The sequence below is a fragment of the Sphaerodactylus townsendi genome, linkage group LG07, assembly GCF_021028975.2.
Source record: "Sphaerodactylus townsendi isolate TG3544 linkage group LG07, MPM_Stown_v2.3, whole genome shotgun sequence".
NCBI lineage: Eukaryota > Metazoa > Chordata > Lepidosauria > Squamata > Sphaerodactylidae > Sphaerodactylus > Sphaerodactylus townsendi.
The window spans coordinates 120,049,904-120,069,511 of NC_059431.1; the positions used below are offsets into that span (position 1 = coordinate 120,049,904).

The following is a 19,608-nucleotide window of genomic DNA, read 5'->3' on the forward strand; positions in this document are numbered from 1 at the left end:
TCTGGTGTTGAGGGTTTTTGCTGTGTTTGTATGAAAGAAGATCGTGGTCAGAGGTGGCAGGGAAGCCATTAACCACGGAGAGAGAAAAACAGAAACCCACTGGGAAGGCCATTACATTCGGGAAGAAGAAGAGTTTGGATTTATACCCTGCCTTTCTCTCCTGTAAGGAGACTCAAGGTGGCTTATAAACTCCTTTCCCTTCACCCACCACCCACACAAACACCTTGCGAGGTAGGTGGGGCTGAGAGAGTTCTGAAGAACTGTGACTAGCCCAAGGTCACCCAGCAGGAATGTAGGAGTGGGGAAACAAATCAGATTCCCCAGAGGAGGAGGAGGAGGAGGAGGAGGAGGAGGAGGAGGAGGAGGAGGAGGAGGAGGAGGAGAAGAAGAAGAAGAAGAAGAAGAAGAAGAAGAAGAAGAAGAAGAAGAAGAAGAAGAAGAAGAAGAAGAAGAAGAAGAAGAAGAAGAAGAAGAAGAAGAAGAAGAAGAAGAAGAAGAAGAAGAAGAAGAAGAAGAAGAAGAAGAAGAGGAGGAGGAGGAGTTTGGATTTATATCCCCCCGTTCTCTCCTGCAGGAGACTCAAAGGGGCTGACAATCTCCTTGCCCTTCCCCCCTCACAACAAACACCCTGTGAGGTGGGTGGGGCTGAGAGAGCTCTGAGAAGCTGTGACTAGACCAAGGCCACCCAGCTGGCATGTGTGGGAGTGTACAGGCCAATCTGAATTCACCAGATAAGCCTCCACAGCTCAGGCGGCAGAGCTGGGAATCAAACCCGTTCCTCGAGGTTAGATACACGAGCTCTTAACCTCCTACGCCACTGCTGCTCTCTAGTCCATTGCTCATGTGGAGGAGTGGGGAATCAAACTGCTACACCATGCAGGCTCTCAGGAGAAGCTTAGTTGTGCAGCAGGTCAGGAAAAGGAGGTGGCACATCGATAATGAAGATATAGCATCAAAACCAAGCACCCGTTAAAGGGTTTTATTTTGTTGGGAGAGTCTGAAACGGCAATGGAGACTCAACTGCTTTGTCACCGATTTTCCTTGCTTCCACAGCCCCACGCGCGTAACCAGACAAATAGGGTTTCCCCCCGTGACACCGAACTAGTCACTTCTCTCCAGGATGAAGATGACCAAATGATGAGCCCTCTTTGGGTTCGGTCAGTCAACCCATTGCAAATCCATCTAACAGTAGCATTGCCCAGTTCACATTTTACTAGCTTACTTGCAAGAAGGTCATGGGGCATCTTATCAAAGGCTTTACTAAAATCTAGGCATACTACATCAACAGCATTCCCTTCGTCTACCAAGCATGTCACTCTATCAAAAAAAAGAGATGAGATTAGTCGGGCATGATTTGTTTTTGAGAATTTGACTTTTAGTGGCTTTTAGTGACCATGTTGACTTTTAGGGATCACGGCATTCCCTTCTAAGTGCTGACACACTGTCTGTCTAAAGATCTGCTCCAGAATCTTCCCTGGTATGGATGTCAGGCTGACTGGGTGGTAATTGTTTGGGTCCTCTTTTTTCCTCCTTTTTGAAGATGGGGATAACATTAGCCCTCCTCCTCATGACAGACAGAAGAGCAAATCATTTGCAGCAGAATACGAGGAAGAAACACAACCCCATTTTATGTTACTTCAGCACCAAATAAGTGGAAATGACAATAGAGATTAACAATTCATTACCCATTTGTTAACTGTTCCCTACAGTTCACATTGTGTGTGTGTGTGTGTGTGTGTGTGTGTGTGTGTGTGTGTGTGTGTGTGTGTGTGTGTGTGTGTGTGTGTGTGTGTTTGGGGGGAGGGGTGCTTTAGTGTTGACCTGTCAAGGTACTTAGGTGTATATTTTCAAAGTGATTCACAGGGCTGGAGAAATTTCAGCTGTCTGCCCAACCAAACTGTCAAGCAGTTCACTTGGTCTGAGATAAGGAATATGACGGCAGCCAAAGCAACTTTCAAGCAGTGCCTTTTTCAACAGGACCAACCGGGGACTTTTGAACCGTTCCTATCACAACACAGGTTCCGTTTTTCTAAATCCATAATGCCAACAGACATAATAAATTAATAAGGCTGTTTTCCCTCTGCTGCCAACCTGGTTCATCCATACAACTGGGCCTGCCTCCTTCAATAAATCACTACACCTGTTAGTAGGAAAGAAAGAAACCTCCTGAGAAATTCCGCAAGATTCATCCGAACTCGTCTCGGCTTCCTTCAGATGTTTTGCCAGGAGGAGGGACCCGATTTGCCTGAAACTTTGCTTCAGATGAAATTACAGTAGACTTTTTTCCTGCTTGAAAAAGACAGAAGCAAGCTGGTGGCCAGGATCAAGGTAATCCGTGCCAAAATATTCCCCACGACTATTTATGGGTGTGAAAGTTAGACAATGAAGAAAGATGACGGGAAGAAATGGATTCATTAGAAAGGTGATGCCAGAAAAGAGTTTTATGGAACCGTGGATTGCTAGAAAGACAAATCTTGGGGTTCAACACCAATTAAAGTCAGGACTGTGCCCTACGGAAGGCTTTCACAACCGGAATCAACTGGGTGTCGTGAGTTTACCGAGCTGTGCCGCTGTCGTCCGGTAGTTTTTGCTCCTAATGTTTTGCCCACATCTATGGCTAGCATTTTCAGAGGCATGTCGTGGTGGGACATATTTCACTGTGCTGTGGAGGGAAACACATTTTACCGTGACATGCTTCTGAAGATGCCAGCGATAGATACGGGTGAAATGCTCGGAGCAAAATCTACCAGAGCACAGCCATACAGCCTGGAAAATCCACAACACCCAAGCCGGAAGTCTCCCTAGAAACTAAAAAGACCAAACTGAGGCAATTGTACTGATCCTCAGAAGATCCTCTATTCCCCTGAAGAGGCCAGCCACAGATGCAGGTGAAACATCAGGAGAACATTCTACTGGAACACGGCCAGAGGCGTAGCGGGGCCATACTGCACCCAATGCACAATCGGTGTTCTCCCCCCTCCCCCCCGCCCCTGCCTCCCACACACTGAAAGTGCAGGCTAGAAAAAGTGGCTTGTTCACTTGAGGCTGAAATGGCCTGGGGGGGAACTACACTTCCCAGGAGACCTTGGGCTCGCAACGTCTCCTTGGAAGTGTAGTTCCAACCAGGCCATTTTCAGCCTCGAGTGAACAGGCCGCTTTTTCCAGCCTGCACTTTCAAGCTGAACTAAGGTAAAAGTGTGGGTGGGCGGGTGTGTGCCCGGTGCAATGTGCACCCCCCATCCCCTGGTAGCTCCACCTCTGAAAATGGCCATACAACCGGGAAAAAACACAACATCCTAATTTTTGATATATTTGACAGTATTTGATGTTATGTTGGTAATTAATACTGAAATTTATTTTCCACCTGGTCCCAACAATGCTAAATATCAGTGGTCCATTGCTGCCAGTGCGGATTCAAGTTCCAAACTCAGAAAACCCCAGGTCACAGTGTGATCCATGCTGACCACTTAATGAATTTAAAAATGCCTCAGTGTGCTTGCTGCGCCATCCGAGCACCGAGCAAGATCAGAAACTTGGATCACAACATTAGCTGGCAGGGCGCTATTGATCTATGTGAGCAAAGGGAAAAATTATCAGCTGGCCTTCAAAAGCTGCTGGAATATCCAGTTGATAGGTCATGCAACAAAAAAGGCAGATATTTCCAGAATCATCTGGACATAGGACCCATTGAATTATGTAGGGCTTGCATCTGAATAAACCTGTCCAGGATTGGGATGCCTAGGGGTTTGCTTCTTGCTGTACCCACAAATCTGTTGCTCTCCACCTTTGCTCTCTCTCTCTCCCATCTGTTCTAGCTTTTTTCACATGCACACATTAAGTTACCAGGAACTAGGCAGATTTTTTTTAAAGCAGCAATTATTGTCCGCATATTTATTCCAGTGTGGCAAATCAGGTAGGCAGAGGAAGGTCCCATTTTTCATCTGAAGTAACTACGAGGAAGGTCAGACTGAGGCCGTTTCCGCACGGCCGTGGAGGCGCCTCCACGCCGGCAGAATTCTCGCCGGCGTGGAGGCAGAGGCCGTTCGCATGGAAGCATCGCGAGGCGGCTCTCAGACATTGGCGGGCAGGCGACAGCGCGGCTCCGCATGGAACGCCTCTTCTTCCCGTCCCACTCACCGTGTCCCCGTCGTCGGCCTGCTGGCTGTCGCAGCCCTGCCCATGCTGCCCTCCGACCTCCAGGGGTCGGAGGACAGCGATGGCGAGGCTTCGGCAACCTACAGGCCGATGACAAGACACACGGTGAGAATAGGCTGAAGAAAGCGTGTTCCCGGCGGTGCTGTTCGCACCACGCTGCCGGGAACACGCTGTTGAAGGAAAAACAACCCTTTAAAGGGTTGTTTTTCAGGGCGGCTTGACGCTGCCCTGGGGGAGAGGGAGCGGAGTCAGGTCGGCGCTCTGTGCGAATGGCTCCCTGGGGACGGCGTTTATCCCGTCCCCAGGGCGCCATTAATGGGCCATGCGGTAACGGCTTGAGAGAGTATGTTCTCCGAAGGCCACAATACAAGTGGGGATTGGAACCTACATCTCTATTGGCTGCACCACCAGCGTGTTAGAAGATGCACACTGGGAAATTTGTATTAAAAAACAACCTTTGGAAATTCCTTTGGTAGGCAAGCCAGTCTGCACATCATGGAAGGGACAAAGGACGGAACTCTAAACAGAGTTTCATCAAAGTAGACCCATTGAATTCAGTGGGCTTAAATAGTTGTAACTTTATAGAGGACTATTCTGTAAGTCAGAAGAAGCAAGCCTTTATTGGCATAGACAACAGTATAACAGTAAGAAAAAACAGATTAAAAAGCATATACAATACAGATTGAAGGAAATCTACTGGCGTTTAGTAATTTCCAGGAGAAAGTCTGCCACTATCATACAGAGAGAAGGATCAGGGTTGTCCAACAAGTGGTGTAATCTAATTAAATCGGGGAGATGGGGTAAATGTAAAGGAGTAAGATTAACACACTTGGATCTGATTTCCTTGAATCTGAGACAGTGTAGTAATTGGTGGGCCAGAGATTCAACTGAGCCATTGTTACATGGGCACAATCTTTTAGCCTTTTCTTGCTTATTTAATCTGCCATGTAACAAGGCAGAAGGCATAACATTAAACCTGGCGAGCATTATGGCTCTCCTTTGAACAGGGTTTATTAAGCAATACAGGTAGTGTGCCAAGTGGCCCCGTTCAAATGGGAGAGATAAATACAGGGGGGAGCACATTTTCTTGGCTGCGGTGATTAGGGTAGAGAACTCTCTATCCAATAGTTGACCTTTTAATTTCCTATAAGCTTCTGAATAGGACAAAGGGCAAAGTGAATCCACTGACAGTCCAATAGAGGCCATTTTTTTTCTTCAATTATGGAAAACCAGGGGTTGGAATTCTGTAAGTCATTTAGATCACCACTGCCATACCATGGACTCTTCTGTGCATTTAATTTAAAATATTTACATCAAAATAGTCACCTCAACAACAGTTCGCCACGGTCCCTGGCACTTGAAAAAGGTACTATTCCTGGGGGGCCCCAGTGAAAATGTGCTTTGGGAAGGATCCACTCCCTTAGGCAGCAATGCCTTTAGTTCAACGGCAGCACTCGTTCCCACAAAAATTTGTTGAGAAAAAAAATATCCAGAAAGAATGGCAAGGATAATCATTGGGAACGGAGCTAAATATTTTTGTTTGGGCTGCGTGTCCGTAAAGGGCAGCCTTTTAAAAAAAATCCTTGGAGAGATAAGGGAACATCACAAATGTGGCCCAACCCCCCCCCCCCCCGCCGCCCCCATAATCAGAGAAAAGGGACAAAACAACTGGGCCGTGTGCAAGTACCCTCAAGTTCAAAGAACAACAAAAACTAAAAACGCACAACCCACCTCTCCGGAGCCAGTATCTTACCAAGGAGAACGAGCGAGGTCACCCCTACGCAAAATACTTTGTGACCCAGCTGATTTTTCACAGTCCCGTAATAACACGGTTTTTTCACTGCAAACAATAGACCCCCGCGACAGAGCAGACGAGCAACCAGCAATTATCGCGTCGACTCTTTGCGACTTTGATCTCCGGGTCATGACCTTTGCTTTCTTCAAAGCAGAGATTGCAAATTAGGTTATTTAACATTATGCTGCTTTGGCCGTCATGTCAGATCTCTCCCATCCTGGGATCTCTCCCCGCAGGCTTAGTAAAATAATACTACATAACTGACAATAATGAAACGTGAATTACCGCACTTACACAAAAGCAATTTGGAAGTCCTTATGTCTCGCTGAAGTTCCAAACCAGGGTTACAAAACAGTATATTTGCAGAAGAATGTTGGATGTATTGTTGAAGGCTTTCGCAGCCGGACTCAACTGGATGTTGTGTGCTTTCTGGGCTGTGTGGCCATGGTCATATGTTGCCTTTGCTATTAAATCTCATGCAAAATTAGTAAAGTGCATAACATGTTGTGGGAACTGGGCCGAACGTCTAAAAATTGTATTTGATCAAGAAATATGGATTTTGCATGAACCAAAGATTTCGAAGAATCAAAATGGGGTTTCTGTATAGAGACCAGCAGGACTGCATGTTGGCAGATGGTCAAACTGCATGTTAAAAGCTTGTCAGTAGTTATGCAGGCAAGCAAAGACAAATATCTTTAAGACCTCGTCACTAAAGGTTAATACGTGACAGAAGACACATACCTTTATAACTTTGTTTTTGTCAGAACCAGCTATAGGGGACAGCTACAGGAATAAACAGAATCATAAAAGAGATCAGAGGTTAGAATAGAAATGAATGTGATTAGTTAAAATAGAAAAAGTGTTTTTCTATATAGCACTAATATTATTCATGCTGTAGTTTTACCTTGGGCTAGTCACAGTTCTCACTGGATTCTATCAGCCTCAACTACCTCACCAGGTATCTGTTGTGGGGAAGGGAATGGGTTTGTCAGCCGCTCATAGTCAGTCAGACTCCTTATAGTAGAAGAAAGTGGGTATAAAAACCAGTGCTGCTGCTTCTTCTTGCGTGACAACCTAGGCCTAGACATTTATGCTCAGAGATTCTCTCAGCCAAGGAAACAATCAAGACACTGAAATAAAGTGCAGCGTTTGCGCTTGAACTCCCAGCTTACTGTATTATTTTTTTCTATATTGTGAGGCCAGACCCCATGTCTGGTCTCTCAGCGGCTGTGTGCTATAAGGAATGGTAAGGAAATAAACCCACAGAAATCAAAGTTTGAACAGAAATGTCAACTCAATGCATGGCAGCTGTGAAAAAGGCAAACTCTATGCTGGGGATCATTAGAAAAGGAATTGACAATAAAACTGGAGTACTGTGTCCAGTTCTGGTTTCCGCATCTCAAAAAGGATATCGAACAGATAGAAAAAGTGCAGAGAAGGGCAACGAGGATGACTGAGGGACTGGAGCACCTTCCTTATGAGGAGAGGCTGCAGCGTTTGGGACTCTTTAGTTTGGAGAGGAGACGGCTGAGGGGGGATATGATTGAAGTCTATAAAATTATGCACGGGATAGAAAATGTTGACAGAGAGAATTTTTTCTCTGTTTCTCACAATACTAGAACCAGGGGGCATCCATTGAAAATGCTGCGGGGAAGAATTGGGACTAATAAAAGGAAACACTTCTTCATGCAACGTGTGATTGGTGTTTGGAATATGCTGCCACAGGAGGTGGTGATGGCCACTAACCTGGATAGCTTTAAAAGGGGCTTGGACAGATTGATGGAGGAGAAGTTGATTTATTGCTACCAATCTTGATCCTCTTTGATCTGAGATTGCAAATGCCTTAACAGACCAGATGCTCAGGAGCAACAGCCGCAGAAGGCCATTGCTTTCACATTCTGCATGTGAGCTCCCAATGGCACCTGGTGGGCCACTGCGAGTAGCAGAGAGCTGGACTAGATGGACTCTGGTCTGATCCAGCTGGCTTGTTCTTACATTCTTATGTTCTTATGAAAATATAGCTTTACTGGACGGCATAGGATCTGACCAGGGTGTCCCCTCCAAGAGAGGCACACCCTCCCCATACAAAAGAGAAATTTTACTGTGCTGAATTTGATAGTTCACACACAAGGTAACTCTCTAGAAGAGTTGCACCTTAACCAGATAAAGACTTCATTTTTATAGATACAAAGAGTACATACGTCATATTATCATACCTGTATACGTATGTATGTATGTATGTACCTGTATACATACCCTTAAGATCATTCCCCTTTCACGTGCTACTAGCATGAACCTTAAAATCTGATTGGATGATTCTGTCTCCTTGTCACATTAAGACAGCCTTTGAATCAAACTGTCACATACACAAGCTGGATTTTTTTCTCTTGCTCTTTTTCTGTGTCCCTCCCATTGGCAGGGCAATAAACTAAATTCTGCCTTTTCTGGTTTATCAAATCTAGGTAGTTAGTACATTCCTGAGTATTTGTTCCCAGAGAGATATATCTCTCCAGGGTATACAGATTTTTACAAACGTTGCTTAGAAACACAAAGTTCCCTTTCCATTTTAAAATGATTTAACTTTAAAAGTTGAAACATGATTTTAACAATTATACAAACATTGGTTCTAGTACATAGAATTATAGTAACATATAACTACTGGTCAATATAAATCTCTCATTATCATTTCAGTGTTAATTTAACATATATAGAAAAACATATTTTCAATTAACTAATCACATTCATTTCTATTCTAACCTCTGCTCTCTTTATTGCCCATATAGCTAGTTCTGGAAAACAAGCTATAAATATATGTATTCTGTCACTGGCCCTTATTGACAAGATCTTAAAGATATTTATCTTTGGCTTGCCTGCATGACAATGCTTCTAACATGCTGGTCTCTGTACAGAGAACCCCATTTTGATTTTACAAATCCTCAGTTCATACAAACTCCATATTCCTTGATATCAAATACAATTTCCAGGCATTTGGCCCATTCCCGCGATATGTTGTATACTGCCTCAGAGGACTTGTATGATGAACTTACTAGGTAAAGGTATTTAAACATATAGAGAGAGGTGTATGCAGAGGTGGGATCCAGCAGGTTCTCACCAGTTCCCGAGAGGGGGTTACTAATTATTTGTGTGTGCCGAGAGGAGGTTACTAATTGGGTCCGCTTTTCCATCTCCACGCCCTCGCCTCCCCGAGAGGCATCCTGCCTTTGAACGCGAAGGTTCCATTTAGAAATTGCGACTAATAAAGTAACTCCCTGAACTGGGTTAATCCCTTTCAGGTACTGCAATCCATTGATTCTTAGCCTTTCGTACCTTTTATCTCACCAGTCTCACCAGGTTTGCCCAGGTACGCCTCTGCCCCCTTTGCTGAGGGGGGGGGGGCTGGCGAGGGAACCTGTTACTAAAATCTTTGGATCCCACCACTGTGTGTGTGTGTATGACAATAAAGGGCTGCAACCTAAAATGAAACCTATTAAGTCTGTATTCAGACATCACAACTAACCACTGTGTGTTCACAGGAGTCATACACTCTGTTGCCCTTCCCTCTTCCTAATGTGTACAGAACACAACTGGAGGCTTCCTGGACAAGGGAGCCTTGAACCAGGTGCTCAGAACACAACTGCATGTTTTGTCTCACACCAATTTGCCACAGGGTCTGCAGCTGCACAGTGTCAGGGTGCCGGAAGGCCCTGGCTCTATCCCCACACCATTTTCGAGAGCTGGATCAGCCCTGGACTGGGTTATTTGCCTTGTCAGCAGGCTGCAGCACCCCCCAGGGCCAATAACACCCCCTTTGCCGATGACACAACGGTGGTGGGGCTCATCTCTGGAGGGGATGAGTCTGCCTATCGGAGTGAGGTGGACCGACTGCTCTCATGGTGCAGGGAAAATAACCTGGTTCTTAACACTAACAAGACAAAGGAGCTCATAGTGGACTATAGAAGGAATAGCTCAGAAATTCAGCCCTTGACTATAAATGGAGATCAAATAGAGCGGGTGGCTAGTTTTAAATTTCTGGGCGTCATGATTAAAGAGGACTTGACCTGGAGCCATTACAGACAGCCATTGGTGGTTAAGAAGGCCCAGCAAAGAGACTGATTACTATCTAAGGACATTAAAGGAAACAACAACTGAATTGAGAAACTCCTGGGTGTCCTTTTTTGCTGTGCTATAGAGAGTGTCTTAACCTACTGCATCTGTGTGGCCTTGGTTCTCCAGTTGCACAGTGGCAGATAGGAAATCCAGAGGGTGATCACTGCTACACTGGGGATTATCCCGGCTGCCCTCTCCCCTCCTTGGAAGAACTCTATAATTCCCGAAATAAAAAAAGCCCAAAATATTCTGAGAGGGCCATCTCATCCAGCACGCTCTCTTTTTGAACTGTTGCCATCCAGGCCGAGCCAATTACAGGTCTATCAAAACTAGGACAAAGAGGCTTAGAGACAGCTTCTACTCTAGAGCTGTGGCTATGCTGAACTCCGTGGCTTCATGTTGATGTGTTTGGGGCTGTGTAGGGATGGGTGGAGGAAGGGGAAAGTGAGGATGGGGCATGAGTCTGAAATTGTGTGCATCGAGGAATGCTGCTGTAAATTTTCGTTGTGCGTGCACAATGACAATAAATGCTTATGCTTATGCTTGACAGCACTTTATGCTCACACTATGCAGTGGCGTAGCACCAAGAGGATGGGGGGTGCCTGACATACCGGGCGCATGCCGGTGCAGGGGTGTGGGGGGCATTCCAGGGTGGGCGGGGCAGGGGCACAGGGTGCACGTGTGTCCTGCTGGGTGCAGTTCCCCCTTGTTCTGGCCCAGACACCAGGAGACCCATCAGTATCACCAAGACTCAGAGGCCTGCAGCAGCAGCCGGGAATCCTTTGACAGAAACTGGTCACTGGATTCAACCTACTGCCTCTTTATGCATCTGGCCACTGATGTGAAAAAGTTATTTTACTTTTTAGCATTGCATAATAATGTCACAGGCTGACTGATCTCTTTGTGACATTTTAACCTCATGGCTTACAATTATTTTTCCTCTTCCGAACTCAAGTGTATGCATCTGACAACCGAGGAGAGCCCGGCAGGCATCCAATAAAGAGGGGTCCGACCCACAAAAAGCCTACGCTGTGATAAACCCATCAGTTTTGATATGCCCATAAGACTCTTTGGTACCGTTTGCGGCAACCACCACATTTCCGGCTTTCCAAACTAGTTCCCATTAATCATTTTCCACAAAAGTGCCCAGAAGCATTTCTTGGGGGAAAACCAAAACAATAATAATATTCAAATCAGAGTGCATTTGTTAACAAATAAAAATCATGCAGTTAATATTGTTGGCAAGACACCTTTACATAATGTGCCCTAAAACTATCTTGACCCCCCCTCTCTCTCTCTCTCTCTCTCTCTCTCTTTCTTTACAAATCAACACTTTGCACAGTCAACAGACATGATGGTTTTGATGCATGGCTGTGTGACATATTATAAATATTACATCACATAACCACAGAGAATGTCACTCAACAAGACTTTTTTTCTCAGACAGCACTAAATGAACCATGGATTCTTGCTTCTGAATAGCTCCTTTCAGGTACTACTTTTGCTTAAATGATTAATAGGAGGCATATTGTCAGGAAAAAAAATGTACTTAAAGTGAAAAACAGTAAACTGTAGAGATATCATTCATTTTTAAGCAATTCTGTGGTGAAACGCCTCATAAATTTACATGACGACACCCGGATTGGACTCTTTGTAAGCTCGACCGCCAGCACGCGTTCCAGTTTGGGGTTAAGGCGATGGGAAAATATTTTATTCAATCTAGGCCACTTAGCAAAAGCCAAGATGACACATTTATGCACAATTCAGCAGTTGGCTTGCTGGAAGTGATTTTTTTTTTTTAAAAAAAAACATCTCTAGGCTAAGGAGAGCTTTAAAATCTGTTTCCAACAGTCTGAATCCCTGAACATGGGCTGTTGCTACAGAGAGGGCCCAGTTACCCAAAAGCCAGGGCCGCTTACATGAGGAGAAAAGAAAGAACACTCGTACCACTTCACTTCCAGGTTTTCTGATACTTTTCAGCTGAAGGCATTAATGTGCAGCTGAGTCCCATGCCCAGAAATAGTGTATCAATCGATTGATTTGTTTTGCAACATCCCACTGCAAACTTGTTCAGGTGTTCGAGTTGTTCAGTGCTGAGTCAAACAGACCCAGTTCAATTATCAAACAGTTCAATTATCTGCAACATTCGCAGTGTCCCTGTTTTTCAGTTCCAACTGTGCACTCAGGCCCCTTTCACACAGCAAATGTATAACGGGTTGCAGTCGGGATAAAAAAGGACCCGTTTTCCTGTTTTCGCGTTCACATGCATCTGTGCAGGCAGTGATTGAACCCCACAGAAACAATCCGGATTCCTGTCACGCCTTTGCATACAGATGTGTTTATTTTTTTAGGGGAGAAGAATTTAGATGGGGGATGTTATGCTATAAATTAAGGGCAAAATAGCAACTTTTACGTCCCTCCCTTGCAATACTACGCAGGCAGGCACAAATGAACCCCCACAGCCATGCCAGTGTCCCACAATACGGACATTTGCACCTGCGTAGCTACGCAGATGTAAGCTGCAACATCTTTAAAAAAGGAAAACAGAGGCCAATAATGCACCTCCTGCCCAGCCGTTCGCTTGCAAGTGGCTGCAACCCGGGATTTTTAAAAAGACTCGCAAATAGCACAATTCTCAAAAAAAAACTGGTTTGGGGGAAATAATATGGGGCAGACTCATTTTAGGGGCGGGATTTGTGCCCCCCCAAATCAATCGAGGCCCTCTTCGGCATTTTCCACATGGACCAAATATCCTGGGACAGGACCGGGATCATACATACCGGGTTGTTTTTATCTCGGTTTCTCCCTTTGCATGGCTGCCCGGTATCACGTTAAAACTGGGATGAAGTACTCCAAGTAATTTTGCACGAGCCCGGTTTATTTGCATTTTCCACACAAACATTTCTGCGCATGCGCAAACGTTCCCATTTTCCCCGTGTTCCGATTGGCTGTAGCTGTGGGGTGGTTCTTGAATAAAAGGGTGGGCTGCTATGGTCACAAGGAGAAAAGAATGTGACATTAGAAGGGATGGGCAGGGGAAGGGAGAGCAGGCAGCGAGGCGGGAAAAATAAACTGGTCCTTCTCCCGCAGTGTTTGCATGGCAGCGGGGTCAGCGCGGGATTTTTGAAAAGAACTGCCAATTTAGCAGTTTTTGAAAGCCCCGGGATAAGGGGAATCTTGGGGGTCGGGCCCGATTTAGGACCAGAAGCCGTGCAAAAATTGTGCGCAGACCTGGATATTTCAAGAGATTCAAACCCAGTGATCGCCTCCTCCGGGACTGAGTTCTCAATTATCTTAGACCAGGATATTTCACCTCCCCATCCTGGGATACTTGGTAAGTACAGAAAACACCTTCATTTATCATTTCAGCATGTGTGTGAGAATCCTAGAAGTCACACCTTGCATATTTGCAGGTAACTAGGGCAGGGTGGCTTTTGCCCATTGTTTTTAACCAGATTCAACTCAGAAACCACACTGGGTAGAAAATGTTATCCACTTTGTCCTGAAATTCACCCCCTTGTCTTCAAAGCATGCATGCCATCAAATCAATGACTGCGTGATCCACCAGCATCTTGTGCCCGATCACCTGAGAGCAGCTAAATGTTTCACTAAGACCCCCTCTGCACTGGCCAATAAACATGGGTGTAGGACGGTAACAAAAACTGGTTTTTTTGGGGGGACCGCACAAATCCCGCCCCTAAAACGAGTCTGCCCCATATTATTTCCCCCAAACCAGGTGTGGGTTTTTTTGGAGAATTGTGCTATTTGCGAGTCTTTTAAAAAATCCCGGGTTGCAGCCACTTGCAAGCGAACGGCCGGGCAGGAGGTGCTTTATTGGCCTCTGTTTTCCTTTTTAAAAAATGCTGCAGCTTGCATCTGCGTAGCTACGCAAGTGCAAACGTCCGTATTGTGGGACATTGGCATGGCTGTGGGGGTTCATTTGTGCCTGCCTGCGTATCTATGCAAGGGTGGGAAGTAAATTTTTTAAAAATAAACACATCTGCATGCAAAGGCGTGACAGGAATCCGGATTGTTTCTGTGGGGTTCAATCACTGCCTGCACGGATGCACGTGAACGCGAAAACAGGAAAACGGGTCCTTTTATCCCGACTGCAACCCGTTATACATTTGCTGTGTGAAAGGGGCCTAAGTGCACAGTTGGAACTGAAAAACAGGGATGCTGCGAATGTTGCAGATAGTTGTACTGTTTGATAATTGAACTGGGTCTGTTTGACTCAGCATTGAACAACTCGAACACCTGAACAAGTTTTGCATTGGGATGTTGCAAAACCACGCATATGCAAAAATGCCACCGATCCAAACAGTTGATCAGCGTTCAACATCACTACGATTTGTTTACAAAAACACCAAATAGCAGGATTTTTTTAAAAAAAGAAAACTGTGTTTGTTTACATGATTTTGGACTGATTTAACTATCTATCTAATCTGATGAATGAAGCAGAAAGAAGAGTTGTTTTTTTATACTCCACTTTCCTCTACCATAAGGAGACTCAAAGGGGCTTACAACTCCTTTCCCTTCTTCTACCCACAACAGACACTCCTGTTCCCCTCTATACTTTGGGATCACACCCCCGAAATCTAGCCCTGCTGTATATTTAGAACAGCTTGTTAATTATAAGTGCAGATGGGTCATGACCAGGGCAAGGTGCAACTCATTCCCCTCTGTCTATCTTCAAGTTCGTTTCCTTAGCATCCCACCAAGTGAGCGTTGTTGTCGGTACTGTCCCACCGCTATGGACTCAGTCCCTCATATCCTGCTTTACTGTTCGAGGTATAATGATATTAGAACCGATCTGGGAGCTTTACTACCTCTAGAATTTATGTTTCTCTCAGACAAACTAAAAATGTCTAAGCTATTGAACAGCCCTCATGTAGAAATTTCTGAAGCAGTTGCTACATTTTTAATCCATGTTCTACATGATATATAACAATGATCCTGTTTTGTACTTGGAATGTATGGTACTTCTGGTTTCATGCCTAATAAAGGTTTTTGGATTGGATTGATTGATTGAGGTAGGTGGGGCTGAGAGAGTTTGAAGAGAACTGTGATTGGCCCAAGGTCACCCAGCAGGCTTCATGTAGAGGAGTGGGGAAACAAATCTGGTTCTTCAGATTAGAGTTCACTGCTCTTAACCACAACATCACATAGGTATTGCTGTAGGTATTGCTAGGAAGAAATAATTCAGTTAGGGTTTTCAGGCCCAGTTGACAACCAGCAGAAATGTGGGTGGGGACATAGGGTGACCGTCAGCACTGGATCCTTCTCTAGGAATTGCCATTAACTCAGTAATCCTACCACTGAGGCATAACATCCAGTGGTGGGATCCAAAAATTTTAGTAACAGGTTCCCATGGTGGTGGGATTCAAACTGTGGCGTAGCATAATGTATGGGACACTGGGTGAGAACAGAGCCGCGAGCCAGGAGGCATGTTTTAGCTGCACCCAGGCATTCCAGAGGCGAGAACGCGCATTCCTGGGCGAAGGAGCTGTGGCAAAGGACCAGTCCTTAGGCAGGGAAGCAGAGGCATGGCAGGCGCAGGCTGCCACACACACCGGTGCACCTCCTGCTAGACTGCTTCAAGTTCTGCGCGCTACTGCTGAAAGGAGAGGCGTAACTAAGGCAAAAATCACATGGCAAAATCACCAATTAGTAACCCCCTCTCGGCACACACAAATAATTAGTAACCTACTCTCGGGAACCTGTGAGAACCTGCTGGATCCCACCTCTGATGACATCATGTCTGGGCTATCCCAGAATTGATAGTATGGAGTTGCTGACAGCATTTTTTTAAAGTCTTCTTCTCATTAGATGTTGGAGTTCCAACAGGCAACTCCACATTGAGGCAACCTGCTGAAGAGCCACAAATAGGCTGAAGAACAGACTACAGTATGTCTCAGCAAAATGTTAGTAGTTTTGATTATTCCTCCACCACAGAACTCAACATGCCAGACCTTCTTTGTCTTAGAATGCTTCGCCTAGGCCCCAGTGCCTACCCAGCCCTGCTCTCACCCCTGCCCCCGCATCCATTTGACAGCCGTTCAATTAACTATAAATGCTCTTATATCACAGTGCCATGTTCAATAATGTACAAAATAATGGTTTTGAAAAGGACATTGCATAAAAACGAATGATAATTTTCATATTTTTCAGGGACTATATTCTAACACCAAAAAATACAATGTTCTTGACTGCTGCACCTCAACTGAACTTACTAACATCTTTTTCTGAGACAGAGTATAACCGTCCATCAAGAAATTGGCTCCTCGTTGCCAAACTGCTGAATATGCCAGCATCCCTACTGAAAATAGGACCTATGCATTTAATTTGCCTGTTTAACCTGGGGGAAAGATGTCTGCCTGGGACTCACTGGGGGTGGGGGTGGGTGGGGGGTGGGAGGGCAAACAAGAGTGAGAGCAAGCAAGAGAGAGTGGGATGAGAGCAACAGAGGGCATGAGAGAGAGAGAAAGAAAGAAAGAAAGAGAGAGAGAGAGAGAGAAACAGAAAAAGAAGAAGAAGAGGAGGAGGAGGAGGAGGAGGAGGAGGAGGAGGAGGAGCAGTTTGGATTTATATCCCCCCTTTCTCTCCTGCAGGAGACTCAAAGGGGCTTACAATCTCCTTGCCCTTCTTCCCTCACAACAAACACCCTGTGAGGTAGGTGGGGCTGAGATAGCTCCAAGAAGCTGTGACTAGCCCAAGGTCACCCAGCTGGCGTGTGTGGGAGTGTACAGGCTAATCTGAATTCCCCAGATAAGCCTCTACAGCTTAGGCGGCAGAGTGGGGAATCAAACCCGGTTCCTCCAGATTAGATACACGAGCTCTTAACCTCCTACGCAGAGGCAGGCAACTGCAGTAGCAGGCGTGGCCAGTCCTGCTGTGCCTCCCAGATGGATATTTTTGGGGGTGGGATGAGGGCTCTGGGCTGCCCAGCCCCCCCTCCCCCAGAAGACCCTGGGGCACGAGGCCTTCCCCTGTCCCACCCTAGATACACCAGCGGTCTAAACATACCCACAGGCTCATAAAAGTTGGGGATTCCTGGACTACACTAACTCAATTAAATCAGCAGCTATCGAAATGTTGATGAATACTTTAGATGGGGAGTCCAATAAAACTCGTGATACATACCTGTATCTTTGGTAGTCCCCCTCATCCTTGTCTTTGCAGACCAGCTCGTTGGGGCATGCCGAATTGCCCAACAAACTGAGGTACTCCAAGGAGGGCGTTACTTCCACCAAGTGACCCAGCAGGCTTTCCAATTCGGTAATGTGTCTAAGGTTAAGGATCATAAGAACATAAGAACATAAGAACAAGCCAGCTGGATCAGACCAGAGTCCATCTAGTCCAGCTCTCTGCTACTCGCAGTGGCCCACCAGGTGCCTTTGGGAGTTCACATGTAGGATGTGAAAGCAATGGCCTTCTGCGGCTGTTGCTCCCGAGCACCTGGTCTGTTAAGGCATTTGCAATCTGAGATCACGGAGGATCAAGATTGGTAGCCATAAATCGACTTCTCCTCCACAAATCTGTCCAAGCCCCTTTTAAAGCTATCCAGGTTAGTGGCCATCACCACCTCCTGTGGCAGCATATTCCAAACACCAATCACACGTTGTGTGAAGAAGTGTTTCCTTTTATTAGTTCTAATTCTTCCCCCCAGCATTTTCAGTGAATGCCCCCTGGATCCACAGACATGAAAGAAGAAACTTTTAAATAACTACATGGCAATAATGGAAAGATCTCTCTCTCTCTCTCTCTCTCTCTCTCTCCCTCCCCCCCCCTCTCTCTCTCTCTCTCTCTCTCTCACACACACACACACACACACACACACATTCAATGCATCTAAATGCATCTAAATGCATCTAAATTGTTCCCCGGGTGGAAGGTGGACTCAATCCAAGTCAGTTTTTTTCCCTCACAGAATGAGAGGACTTTGATTTGTCCCCACCCCCCACCCCCACCCCTCACGGTCCCTTCTCTTCTTTTACTTTCCTCTCTGCAAAACATTATAAACTTTGACAAAATGATGGATGATGTATGGGGAAACGGTTAGCCATTGTTGCAGGCATGAAACTTTTCCAACATGGCAACGAGCAGTTCCTCGCACAGAACATTCATCACCGAGCACATTACAATCCATTGGAGAAATGAGTTTGCAAAACAGAGGCCGACGACCGCAGCCAAGAAGAACTATAGTCTTTATGACACCACGACAACTAGTGCACAGACATAAACGCTTCGGCAAATGTTTCCTGGAGAACCTTGGTGATGCGAGTCCGGAACCCATAACACATGCGAGGCTGTGTTACGTGCAAGTGGATGGAAATGCAACGCTCTGCCATTGCAACAGCTACGTGCCATCTTCAATAAATTGAACTTGAAAGGGACTTAATGCAACCACATCTGTGAAGCATGCTATACCCATCAAGAAGATGTTTGAAGTCGCCACCACAATTAGATCAGTAATTGGAGCCAAAGCGACATTTCCTTAAAAGTTTGTTTTTCATGTCAAAAATATGTGAGTTTTTTATTTATTTATTTGTTTGTTTGTTTGTTTGTTTGTTTTATATACTGCCCTCCCCCTGAGGGCTCAGGGCGGTTCACAACAGGTTAAAACATACATTAAAACATAATTTAAATACCAATTACATAAAAACAGAACCCATTAAAAATGTGGACGGCGTCTGGCTCCCCCCCTCGTGCCTACAGGAGGCTAGATGACATGGTAGAAGTATTTTTAACCAATTTGCTGGCCATGCAAGCGGAACAGGTCGTCTTGCAGGCCTCTTGAAACTCTGTAAGTCCCACAGGGGCCTGATCTCCCTAGGGAGCCTGTTCCACCAGGTAGGGGCCAGGGCTGAAAAGGCCCTGCCCCTCGTCGAGGCCAGCCTGATCATTTTTGGGCCAGGGATGATGAGTAGGTCCTCCTCCGAGGAGCGGAGGGGCCTACCGGGGCAATATGGGGAGAGGCGGTCCCTCAGGTATGCAGGTCCGAGTTTGACACAGGACTAGAAGCTCAGGGACTGGAGCCCTGGGCAAAACCTGAGTTTGATCCCCCCCCCCCCCGGGCAGCCACCCTCTCCCACAGTGACCAAACAATGATTTTTTACACCAGGTCGCTTCAAAGTCACCATCACATTATAGAACATCCCCCAACTCACAAATCTGAACACAGTAATGGGCCATGCCCACAGCAGAAATATTTTTTGAAAACATTTTCAAAATGCTTTCAAAATGTCTTATTACTGCTATGAAAACATTTTATGGCATTGTATCCAGTCCCCCCCCCCCCAATTGGGGGAAACAGCATCACTTTCAATGTTGTTTGAACTGGGAACCCCAGATTCTCTCTTTAAGGTGGATTTAAAAGGAGAATCTGGGCTCCCTAGTTTAAATAAGTGATGCTTGAATCCACCCCCAAACAGCATTATTTTCAATGAATTGATACCCAAACTAGGAACCCAGATTCTCATAGCAAATCCACCTTAAAGGAGAATCTAGGGATCTAGTAACATTAGAAGTGATATCACTGTTTTAGAATG

At 45.7% G+C, this 19,608-nt stretch overlaps 1 protein-coding gene across 1 annotated transcript in view; it reads right to left on the reverse strand.

The window, feature by feature from the left end:
* LRMDA (leucine rich melanocyte differentiation associated) overlaps nt 1-19,608 on the reverse strand; it is a 1,147,950-nt gene that overhangs the window by 497,557 nt on the left and 630,785 nt on the right. The window contains exon 4 of the mRNA XM_048504168.1: nt 17,201-17,340. Within this exon, the coding sequence (XP_048360125.1) occupies nt 17,201-17,340 (140 nt within the window). The remainder of the gene's footprint in view (nt 1-17,200; nt 17,341-19,608) is intronic.